We start from the raw sequence: 12,659 nt of genomic DNA, 5'->3' as shown, positions 1-12,659 counted from the left end.
TTCACTCAAACATAAACCTCTAAAAATTCAAATTGGATAAAGTGGGCGTGGCGTCGGGGACCCATGTTTGGAGGCCTCGAGTCCTCCACGCCGTCGTGGGTTCGACTCCCGGACCTGACGACATTTACCACATGTTTCCCCCCCTTCCCTGTCAGCTTACTTTCATATAAGGGACACTAGAGCCCACAAAAAAACCTTGGAGAGGTAAAAAAAAAAAAAATCAGAGATCATTTTGCAGCGATCTCTTCATTTTTTTTCCAGAGCTGTATTTTCTGATGGCTGCTGGCAGAAAGGATCTCCAGTAGAGGACTGTGTTACAGCGGCTCTGTAGTGTCCAACTGTAGACTGTATTTTATGATGGCACATTTTCTCTTTTTTTCCATCTTCTTCTTCGTATTGTATTTTATTTTATTCTTTGCACTGTAATCTCCGGAGGTAGTCCTCAAGAACAGAACCAGAACTCAGGTTTATCAAGCTGGTGAGCCTTTTCGGTCTCTGGCTCTGATCCTTGCTGCCCAAACAGATGATGGCAGAAATAAAATCCAGATCTTAAATGAATTCTTCTGAACCTGTGTATGTTTATGTTCTGCTGGCTCTCAGACTAATGGTAAGGTCCACCGTGGAGAGCGGTCTAGTTTGTTGCACGAGGTTCTGTGTGTAAGGACTGCTGTTCATCTGAGTTGTGTTGTGTGTTTTCATGTGTGTGTTCTGTCTGGTCAGTGGAGGCCCCTGGCTGCCTGACAAATCAGTGTAAAATTCTTCTAGTATGCCAAACATCCCGGTTTTCACAGCACAAACGTGCAAGTTATCTCTTAACCCTTTACTTCACCTGCAAGAAGATCAGCAGCTGCTTCTCAAAATGGGATAAGCAATAAATCCTGGAGATGATGGAGACAAAAATGTAAAAGAAGACCATGTTCATCCTGCCCTCAGAGCAGCAAACATGCATGCATGTACAAAAAGACAACATAAATACTTCAGGTCATAATTTCAGTAAAAGTTTCAGCATGAGGCTGAAATAAACCTTCATTTATTTTTTTCCTGCTCTTATAAATGCAGCCAGCAACACAGAAACATTAGATGGGCAGAGTGGTCATCTTTTCAATCTTGATTTGTTGACCATCAATCAATTATGAAATCCTTCACTGGAGGAATTTTCACTTGATGGCGAACGCATTGAGCAACACTATGACCTCCTTCCTAAAATATTTTAGGAGGGATGAAAGATGGGGGTGGGGGAGGGTTAGCCCAAAGGGCCAAACAGACCAGGACAACCTTTTTTTTTTTTTTTTCTGCTCGTGAAAAGAAAAAAAAAATGTACATGGCGTTAGTGAGTGTTACACGCGTGTGAATTGATTACAAGCGTAAAAGTTGTGCCGACCTTCCTGTTTGAAGTGAGATTCTGCACGTGTGGCTGGTTGTCATCATGGAGTGTTGGAGAGCAGGAGCCATTAAAAATGATCAAGTTTGAAAAAGAGTCTTTTTTTTTTTTTTTTTTTTTTTACGTTTTTGTCCACTTTTTATTTCAACTTGGGAACTGTGACCATGTCTGAAGATAAACCTCTCTAAGTAGAGAAGGAGCGTAAACATGGTTACTCTCTTCCTTTATGCGCTACATCAGTTACAGACCAATGAATAGATAAACACAAATCTACAATGTTATAAATTCACATAAAATGAGAGAAAAGAAATCCACACTAGTAGGAACAGAAACTTTCTTTTAACCAGGATGGTTTTTTTTATATATATGTATATAAACTCTGGTTGGAGAATCAGCCTGAATTGAATGAGCTTCAATACATCAGCACTTTACAGAAACATACACATTTATAAATGTATAAATGCTTATCGGGTTTTTCTGAATATTATCTATCAGGCAGTGTTTGTCATTTTAAATATGAATTGTTTTTACTGCACACTTAGTTTCTTTCTTTTTATTTGTTCTTAGCCGTCTTTGTGATAAAATGTAAAACCTCTTTAGTCTGTTGAGGAGCTGGAGGCAGAGCCAGAGGAAAGGGGGTCGGCAGCCTTTGTGTCGGCTTCAAACAAAAAACACAGAGCAAGACTTGCGTTCTGTTTCAGCCATTTCTGCACCTGTTGTTAGATTTCCGAACTATTTTCAAAAGAAACCCACACAAAGCTTCATAAATGAGCCTTATAATAAGTCCATCATTAGCTGTAGCTTAGTTGACCTAATAAAATAACCATCTTGCGGTGGTTCATGTGCGACCAGATTAAGTTTGCATGTTTTTAAACCTGATGGTTTCTGGAGCCACTTCTTAAGGCTTGGTGAAAACCGAATATACAGCTGATTCAAATGGTGCCGCTGAGTTACTTCCTCACCAGCTCAGTACGTTTTGCAGAGGCCGGCTTAAGGATCCATTTATTTTATTAGGGTGTGTTAAACCAAGAAAGATCCTTCAGAACAATCGAGACTGTTCCAAACCTCTTCACCAGGATTTACCTGGAAACTATCTCTAGCAAGATTAGTCTGTGTGAAGAAAGAAACAAATATTGTTGCCCCTCTTTAAATGAGAGCGTGTTTAAAGCTGTTCACAAAGTCTATATGTAGAATGAACGACTACACACTACACATGTTCATAGCTAAGTGGTCATGCTGAGTCAACAGAGATGATAATTTTAAAAAAGTGCTGAGAGGTCACCAGAGAAGCTAATGCTACAACTTTTCTAACTACTACATTGAAAAACGAACAAAAGACGATGTCTCTGAAAATCCAGGTCTCCATATCACACTAAACTCTCATGGTATCCATTGTATGGTTAATGGTCCAGGGACTCCTCTCGCTTGTCCTCCCTGTTAGAACATGTAGGGGGACACAAACAGGGTGACCTTGGTGAGGTAGCGGCCCAGCAGGCTGTTGTTCTCCAGCTCACTCATCTCCACCTCGGCCTCCAGCGTGGCCGGCCCGTTAATAGGCGTCACCAGGAGAAGAGTCCCGGTCTGCCGACCCGAGCGCTGCACACTGAAGTGACCGCGACCACGGGCCAGGCCGAACCGCAGCGTGTCTCCCAGCACGCGGGCTGCAGACACCCGGAAGAGGACGCGAGGGGCGGACATGTTGGACACCACGGCCAGAAAGTGGAAGGAGATGGAGTTGGGAGCTTGAGAGCACGCCTTGTCCCCCAACATACACGGATTCCTCTCACAGCGCCTGCAGAAACACAGTCATTCTCAGTTAAAACATGTTTGTTAAATTCATTTAGCTGGGCTTTCCTTGCCCTTCATCTCGCAACGTTTTAAGGACGTGACGGCAAGCAGATTTAGTTTCAAATTCTCTTTGCACATGTCGTTTAATAAACCAAAAAAAGAGAGAAAGTTTCATGGTGAAGTTTTCTGGCTGAGGACAATTGAAACAGAGTTATACCAGAAAGAGGCCTTTTCAGTTCTGCAGTTAGTTCTGTAAATATGTAATGTTTGTTTTACTCCAGCCTGGTGGGACTTTAACTAGGACCATGCTTTGGTCAGATGAGACTGAGATTGGGTTTTTAGCACAGTGTGTGGATATCAGCTTTATTTTAAGCTTTACATCATGTTAGAATGTTATTCCTTCATCAAAAACATACGGGGAATGTTCCCTTGATTCTTTCATGAAGAATCCTTTAATCTCCCATGGCAACCATTCAGCTTTGCAAAGCACTAGGGGTAACAGAGCTTTTGCTGCTGCTCTTCGGAGCTGCAGTTTCCAAGCTTCCCCCACGGCTCCCTCACTCGGCTCCGTCAGACTAGCCAGCAGCATTTAGCAAACACCTGGTAGGACTTTGCATCAGTGGAGGTCATTATAGGAGCTACTTCTCAGTACAACGCTGATAAAAAGGTGTTGGAAAGGGCAGGATTTCCTTAAAGAGACAAAGACCCAATTTCAATTTTCTTTTAAGTTATACAGCATTTAGAACAACCGAAGGTAACAAAGTCACTTGATTGTGTTATAAAACGATACCGTGCTGCTCATTGTTCTGAGCCTTTTTCTAATGGTAGACATTTTCTTTTGTGCAGCAGGTCATGATTTATTTTACAAATTGAAATACAATTTAAACCATTTTTGCAGAAAGGAACCAATAATAAATTATAGTGCTTGTAATGCACCATTTGCATTTATCCAGCTTTAGCTACTGTTGTAGATAAGTCGGGATTTAAGTGATGGTGGAAAGCCTTAATATGTGACTTTGCTTTAACAGCTAGGTTGTGTTTAGGTATTGCTGCCTCGTCTTGCTTGTGCAGCTCGATTATGATGCGCTTTTATGCGTTTGTCCTGAAAAATCCCCACTGAACTGTTATTTTCAGAAGCTGTCTCTGGTGGTTGCGCCACAACACTGTTCTTACCACAGTCATGATTTAGCAGTAGAAATAAATTGAAACTTTGAAAGTAGTAAACATCTCCTGTGTCAAAGATAGTTTAATGCCTTTGACCAATCAGGTTGGCTCAAGCCTGAGTTCTGCAGCTCATGTTTGGCCAAACCTCAGTCTCAGCCCAGTGTGGGTTACAGAGCTGCTAAGTGCTGGGTGCAGAGGGGAAGTGGCTGACATGCAGGTTGAGCTCATTGTTCTCAGAGCGACAGTTCCCAGAGGTAAGAGACTTGTGGTTCTCTTTGTCTCTTTCTAATCCCTCATTTTCATTCCTTTCCTGCTGACGGCTGTGTCATTGTGCTCGCCAAGTTATTTTGTCTTGTTTATCTCAAGGCACTTAGTTTGTTCGCTTCTCATTAGAAGCCAAGCATTGTCTTATTTCTGATGGTCGACAGGATTGACTGACGCCTGCAGGCTGGGCTTGGGAAAATGTGTTAACAGATGAAGACTTAATGTACGTCGACTTTGTTGAATCGTTTGCAGGATGTATGAAGGTTGTGGAACTGTGCTAACTGAGAGGATTTTGTGTTAAGGTTCACTTACAGGTAGACCCCAACATATTTGTATCTCAAGCGGATTTAAATGAAAAAATTACGTAAATTGAAACGTCACATTTGTTGAATTATTGTTTTTTTAGGCATCTCTCAAAAGACAATAAAATAATATATTACAATTGCCGTCCTTTTGGTTTTCTCACTGGCATTGAGACAAATTATGATGATCTCAAGCAGTTTGAGGACGTAGGGTCTCATTACCATCACCCTAATCTACACAGGTCCACTCACACGTTATCTCTGCTGATTACTCTGCTTGTGCTGCTTTTTGAAACAGTGATTAATAAACAGAACTAAGAAATAGAAGTAGTTTTAGTGCAACAGACATTTTACTTCTAATTGAGTAGTATTTTGTGGTAACGTTATTTCTAAATGAGCTTCTGCTTCCTCACACGCGGGGAACCATCGTATGTGAGGAAAAAAGGGTTGTCACAATCATAGAAAAAAATAACATAAAATCCTGATCACTTAATTGTTTGGTGAAATCAAATCAGGAATAAAACAACAAGTAGAATTCAGGACTATGTTTAATTGTGGAAGTTACAGCTCAAGGGATTAGGACCGAGAGGCGATGTTGTCGTAGGTAACCACTAAATAGTGAGGCTAACCAGAGAAAATGGCTTCCATTTAGAGTAACAGCAGAATTACTGTCCAGTCTTTTGTGAGTACACACAAAGACTGAACTCTGGAGCAAAGGTGTGACGTGATTACCCACCATATCTAGTGCTTACTGTGCAAACCGGTGGAGGCAGTGCTGTGGTCTGGGGTTGCTGCCAATGGTTAGGTCTAAAATTCTGGGCCAAAAATAATGGGATCAGCTGATGACCTGAACGTACCAGGTTTTTCCCTCACTAGACTTTTTCCTTCGTCTTCTCTGGTGGCATACAGGCATATTCCAAGACGACAATGCCAGGATTCAATTGACTCAATTTGTAAAACAGCAGTTCAGAGAAACAAGAGACATGATATTCATTCATAGATATTCATGCATAGATCTCTGTGAAATGAATACAACATGATATGGATATAAATCTAGTGGCTTATCAAAACAATGCTTACAGTCATTAAGGTGTTGACCTTTTATTTTGGCCAGGTGGTGTATTTACTGTCAATAAAGCAGATTGCATTGTTTTAACATGCAAAAAATTGAGACACCTCTTAAAATGATTACCATAGTTTCTCTGGTTTTTTGCTCTTTATAGGAATATGTTTGAGTAAAATGAATATTGTTCTTTTATTCTGTGAATTACTGACATGTTTCTGAAATTCCAAGCAAAACTGTTGTATTTATTTGCAGAAAATGAGAAATGGTCAAAATAATAATAAAAAAAAGTTTTTAGACCTCAAATAATGCAGAGAAAACAAGTTTGTATTCATTTAGAAACAATAATATTAATGTTTTAACTCAAGAAGAGTTCAGAAATCAATATTTGGTGGAATAACCAGGAGGTTTTTGATGAGGTTCAGTGCAGTGAACTCATTTTATCCAGAGCTGTTTATGTACATGAACTTTTGTAAGTATCAGTTTTAAAAGCTTTGGAAATCTATATTTCTTCTGCCTGAATTTGGCATTTTGAATATTTATTTTATTTTATTCTTTAAAAATTCTGGAATTTGTCCATAACTTATATGTTTTGCAAATGTGTACCTTTTTACCAAACATTTTCTTACTATTACTTGAATATTACTTGAGTATTTTCGTCAGAATAATTTTATTTCTAGTTGGGTAAAAATCCAAACGTAATTCTGCTCTTTCTTCAGAGCAACTTTTGAAGACTCCTGAGTGTCACTTGAGCTCAAAAGCTTTTTGGTTCCTCTCTGCCTGGCCGCAAATAACATGAACTAAGCAGAGAGTTGGGCGTTTCAGGTAGAGTAGGTGAATGTTGGTGATGTTTTGTCCTTACATGGGAGACGTCTTGATGTATGTGGCGTTTTTTGTCTTGGGACACTTCACTGTCACGCACTGGAAACCTCCAAACGTGTTCACACACAGCCGGTCTGCTGTGCAGTTGTGTGAAAGGTTTTCACACTCGTCAGTGTCTAGAAGCGAAATGTCAGAAGTGAGACAAGCGTGCATAAAACCATCGGTTCCCTGGCCTGACACTCATTCAGTCTGCCCTGCTTGGGTCAGATGTGATCTAACAGCTAAAGTCAGGGATTCCCAGTCCCAGTTCCTTGAGAGTTTCTCTCCTCCAATTTGGATGCGTCTGACACACCAGAATCAAACGAGTATCTTGTTACCAGGAACCCTGCGGAGCTGAACAATTCAATACGGATGCTGGCAATCAGCCGTTGTGATTCAGCTGCTGACCTGTGCAGCTGCGACCGTCTCTGGACAAGCTGTAGCCGGGCGGGCAAACACAGTGGAAGCTCCCGGGTGTGTTCACACACTGATGGATGCAGAGACGGCCAGGCTGCGCCAGGGGGAAAAGATGACACTCGTCGATATCTGAAACACACACACACACAAGCTTGTTGTGGATTTCATAGACTGACTGATATTGAAGATTGTTTTTTTATTTGACTTCTTTTAAACTGTTTCGGAGGAGCAGCCGTACCTGTGCAGATGTTATTGTCTCGGCCTGATATGGTGAAACCAACATCACACGTGCAGTGAGTCGAGCCCAGGAAATGTGTGCAGTTAGAAGGCCGGATGGAGGAGGAGGGCGAGGAGGGCGAGGAGGGCGAGGAGGGTGAGGAGGGCGAGGAGGGCGTTGGGGATGAAGAAGGTGAAGCTGCTGTGGAGGAGGCAGATAAGGCAGCGAAGGAGGACGCAGCTGAAGAGAAGGAAGCCAAAGAGTTGGCCGTGCTGTTAAGTCCTAAAGAGAGATCATGAGGACAAAGAAATGACAAAGTACCGATCCTCCATCTGGCTCGATTTATTTTATTTTATTTTATTTTATCTTATGTGTGTGACTCACTTCTGCACATGGGCTGTTGTCCACTCCACTTCAGAGACTCCAGACACACCCGGGTTCGTGGGCCTATCAACTCGTAGCCGGGCTTACAGAGGAAGTGGACCTCGTGTCCCATAGCAAACACTCTGCCCAGTCTGCGTCCATTAGCCGGGGGGTCAGGCTTAGGGCAGGACGCTGGAAACAAACCGGGAGGGTTTCACTTACATTCGTTCAGAAAGTGTCAGAACCTTCTGAGTGTTCTGTTTAGTTTCTGCACCGCTTTGGTCATTTAGATTAATATAGAAATACACTCTGGTATTTAAATGAGCTTTAATTCATTTTAAAAAATGACAATTTTGCTGCTCTTTGGCACAGATGTAGCTTGGGAACAGACAAGGAAGGCGTATTTGGACTCCTATTTGGACTCCCGTCCGGCTGGGGACGGTGCGTCTTATTTAAACAGGAGGCCAAAAACAGGGAGATCAAATACTGTACTTGATTTAAACCAGGGCAAAAAATAAAAATAAAAAATGCAGATAATATAGAAGCTAATTTAATTCAGAGCAAGTACGTTTTACTGCTGCCTTCCTGGAAACAAAAGTGATAAAGACCTGAAAATTGTGAATAATGTAGAGAAAAGGTGAAAGCTACAGCAAAGAATATTCAAAAGTTGCACTGGAAAAATGTACGGTAATTATATGAAAGCAAAATATTTTAAAATGACATAATTAACAAGTTGTTGGTGTAATCATAGTTTCACTTGATTGTGTTTTATATGTTCTATATTTCGGAAGTGTCAGATTGTTTATTAAAAAAGGGTAAATATTCTATAAATGTTTGATCGAATCATTTTTCGGAGTGGGGTTTCTAAGTGACTGGAATCACCTGCAAACTGTTGGAGAGAGTTGGTTGTTGTTGTTTTTTTTTTTTTTGTCATCGTTTACGAGTTTTGTGGCAAAGAGTGTATGAACAGATGATTAAAAACGTCTCCTTGTTTTCCTGTAGCGTTTTGATGTTTACCCATTTTAAAGAAGGCCATGGTGCTGTTGTGCAGGGTGTTTATCTTCTTCCTGAGGGAACGCAGGCCTTGCTGGTACGATGTCTCATGTAGCGCCAACATCTTCTCTACCTGCCGCAGTGAGTTCAGTAGATCGTGGGTGGGTGGACACTCCTGTGGACAGGATGAAGACACTTCAGAGGACAAACTCTACTCAGAAGTAAGGAAGCTACAGGCAAACTGTGGTAAACCCTTATCAGCCAGCACTGTGTCAATCCAGAAATGTCGATAAAATATTAAACTTTCCACATAAAGAGGAGCCCAAGTGTCACCACTCTAGAAATTTTGTGAAGTTCTCTGTACACAGTTTTTATCTCAGACTGAATGAAGGCTCATTTGAACACTTTGGAGAAACAAACATCTGGTTCTAACAGCCGGCCAGCATGTAGGCTGTTCTTAGTGAGAGGATGTGAAAGTTAGTGTGTGTGACTGTGTGGATTATTAGCCCTGGCTCATCTGCAGATATGTGAAGGGATACCACTGATGGAAAGGTGAATATTATTGTGGAGTGACTGGCTCAGTATCTGTCCTCCAAACAGAATGTTGGTTCTATAACAATTTCCTCACACACAACCTGACTCCAAGTTTCCTACCAATCACTGGTGTGAATGTGCACTGAAAAAAGAAAATAGTTAAACCGACTTAAGAAAGTAAAAACTCAAAACTATTTGAAGGAAATTATGGAGCGAGCCTTTAGGAAATTTTCTAAAATATTGTCAACTAACAATGGGTTTGTGAAACAGACTATAGGTTTTATAAGACTGATAGAGGGGTCGGGAGGCACACTAAATCTAACGGACGAGGGTGTAAGAAAATGGATCGATGGACAGATTTAGTGTTCAAAAACACACCAGATGAAAAACGTATGCATCGAGTGTATCCTTAATCAAAAAACATATTTCTCAAAGGTAAAATTTTACCCGGGACCAGAACTCAACTTCTAGAAAAGTGTGTGTTATTCTTTTTGCAGACAACAGGGCTCTCTCACACTGCCGGCTCTTCATCTCCAACGCGATGCAGATGGTAGGTTGTTACATAAAGGTGAGGTTTTCAGAGTTACAGTAGCATCTGGGTGTAAATAGTAGCAGACATGGCAGCTGAAGGTCTGAAGCAGAGAGGAGCTGAGCTGTGCATGGTGGGCTGCTCTAAATGCAGACGACCCCCTGCTGCTGGAAGATGCACTTTTTACAATGGAAATGTAACAATTATTCATTTGAACATATGTTACTCGTGTCCTTATGAATGAGCAGTCTGATCTCACGATAGCTTACTGGTAAACTGACTAAGTGATGTATAACTTTTCTAGTTGTACATCACACACAATCCCGTTCACACACACTCAGTGTTTTGCTCAAGGGCTCATCCAAATGTCAACAGAACTGGACTCAAACCAGCAACTTCCAGTTTACAACACAAATATTCTTCCCACCGATCCTCAGTAGAATAATAATAAATAATCATCCATTTTTGGATAATAATAGATTGTGACATTTTAAAGCTGAGCTTTAAATGAACTTTAAAGAGCAGGGAAGGAGCTGATTGAGTTATTTGCAGATAACCTGTCATCAATCAATTTGGCTGCAATTCAAATCAGTTTGACTTAGATCTACGTCTAAGAAACAATGAAATAATTCTCGCAAAAAGAATTAGCATCCAACATGGCAGCTGAAGAAAGAACTCTGAAGAGGCGAAATGAGTCGCCTGTTTGGAAGTCTTCTTTACTCACCTGAGCAGAAAGCAGCCTAAAGTGATGAAGACTCATCATTAGAACCATGACCTGAACGACCTTCATACTCAACACAAACTCCATCATTACACTCCTAAACCGGGTCCGGATGAACTCAGTGATCTGCAGGTCAGTTCTGTGCGTCCGGCTCCTGCAGGGCTTCTCCCAAACTGCCAAACTTTGTTCTAGTGATGATGCCAAATTTCTCCTCCCTGGACTTGACAGCACCTCCTCCCGCCTCCACCCGCCTCCACCCGCCCTGCTGTCCAAATCTTTCTGGCTGGGAGGAGAATGAAGAGGACTGAGGCGCCCACATCTGGAACACGCTTGGCTGCTTTTTTAGATTCATCATTGTCCCCTCAATTAGACGCCCAAATTAGAAGGGAAAGTCAACTGCTTGTGGTGCCTTTTAATCATCACTAGCCAAACAAAGCAGTTACAAAGTCGACTATTTCAGTTTCACTTTCCTGCTCTACTGCTCTAATCACTGCAGCTATGTAACTTCACTTTAATTTTCAAATCCTGGACCTGCTGCCCAGCAGTGGAGTATATAACGGGCTTCTAATGACAGAGTAGAGACTGAATGTTCAGGCAGAAGTTACCACTCCTCAGTCAACACTCCACCCAACACCCTCACCCCAAATTGGAGATTTGTGCCAAAGTCATAAAAGCGTAGATCAACAGATCTTTTACACAAACAAAAAGGGCTGCTACTGAGAAATCCTGAAAATGGCTAGAGAAAGCTATACAGTACGGAAAAGCAGATTTACTTTTCAGGGCTCTCTTCAGCCAGAGCACCACAGCAAGAGGTCAGAATCTACCACAGCACACAGAATCCAGGATGCAAGGCTAGCTAAAGATGCAGACGTGAAGCAGTGCAGCACACACACACACACACACACACACACACGCACACACACACACGCACACACACACAGCTAAAGGAGTGTGGCTGTTAGGAACACACACAGGGATGGTGAAGACTAGAACCCTGGGCAGACCTCCCAAACACAGACCAGAGGGCAGGAAAACACGTCTCAGCTCATGAATGTGACATTAATGGATGTTAACGAGTAGATTACAAACGAAATCCAGTTTGTTCTTACCAAATATTGACTCAAAACACTAAATAACAACAAAAAAGTTCTACACACAACGTAACTGTAGTTATGTGTTTTCCTAGCAGATTGTGGCATTTTACAGTAAAATCAAGCAACTATGAGAACTTCAGTTGTTATAAAAATGATTTCGATATAAAATATGACTTAAAAGAAACTTTACTGTGTGGTTTAATGCTTTGAAATTGGGCCTGTGTCTTTCTGAAAACTCCTGCTCTTCCTGAAACTGAGGAGGAGCTGCGCCTTGGAGGCGGGGCTAGGTCTACCCAGGCCTTAGGCAAAGCTGAATGGTTGCCATGGAGATGAAAGGATTTCTCAAACCTGCATGAAAGAGTCAAGATACTATTCCAGATATGTGTATAACATCATAACAAGATGTAAACTTCAAAAAGATCTATTTTACTTGATACTTGCCCTTTAAACAAACTCCTTCTGTCTGAGGAAACCCAGCAGATTGCAGGGTTCCCTCTTCCTGAATGAGCGTGTAGTGACAGTGGACAATCACTTGCATTGTGTTGTTGTTGCCTTTGTAGTGTAGAGTCACAAGGTTGGGCTCATGAGTATTATTTAACATGCCCCAAAAATAAGCAGCTCAACAACAGCATCCCAGAAATTTCACCCAGAGGATGTTTGACCCCTTTAAGGTACTCAGATTAAATAACACCCCTGAGGCACGCAGACACTTGGTGAAACTATGCAAAACTCAGGAAGCTCAGCAACCAGAAGAGGACGCCGCCGCCATGAAACCACCACTGGCCCTCTGCAACTGGAAAGGGAATAACACAACTAGTGGAGTTACAAACCACCAAACCAAACAGAGGAAAATAGAATATGCATGTCACAATGATAATAATTCAACAAAATATATCGAACAACTTCTTAAAAATAGGAAACAGAACAAATGTCAGCCCAAACAAATAGCTGCAAAAATATTCTCAGCA

The 12,659-nt window shown here is 41.5% G+C and overlaps 1 protein-coding gene and 1 long non-coding RNA gene across 2 annotated transcripts; one reads left to right on the top strand and one right to left on the bottom strand.

Annotated features, from left to right (window-relative positions):
• Positions 1 to 1,855: 1,855 nt before the first annotated feature.
• Positions 1,856 to 10,829, bottom strand: LOC122835182 (fibulin-7-like). Its single transcript, XM_044124017.1, has 7 exons — positions 10,601 to 10,829; positions 8,838 to 8,988; positions 7,842 to 8,012; positions 7,479 to 7,739; positions 7,232 to 7,369; positions 6,825 to 6,960; positions 1,856 to 3,173 (listed from the first exon to the last, which is right to left on the bottom strand). The coding sequence occupies exons 1-7, from the start codon at positions 10,685 to 10,687 to the stop codon at positions 2,819 to 2,821; spliced, it is 1,299 nt and encodes a 432-aa protein (XP_043979952.1). The 5' UTR covers positions 10,688 to 10,829; the 3' UTR covers positions 1,856 to 2,818.
• On the top strand, positions 8,933 to 12,006 carry LOC122835185. The gene is made up of 3 exons (XR_006371282.1): positions 8,933 to 9,034; positions 9,845 to 9,897; positions 11,950 to 12,006. It is a non-coding gene; the product is annotated as an uncharacterized LOC122835185 (long non-coding RNA).
• The last annotated feature ends 653 nt before the right edge of the window (positions 12,007 to 12,659 follow it).

Source organism: Gambusia affinis, linkage group LG08, assembly GCF_019740435.1.
Source record: "Gambusia affinis linkage group LG08, SWU_Gaff_1.0, whole genome shotgun sequence".
NCBI lineage: Eukaryota > Metazoa > Chordata > Actinopteri > Cyprinodontiformes > Poeciliidae > Gambusia > Gambusia affinis.
This window is presented reverse-complemented; position numbering and strand designations above follow the sequence as displayed.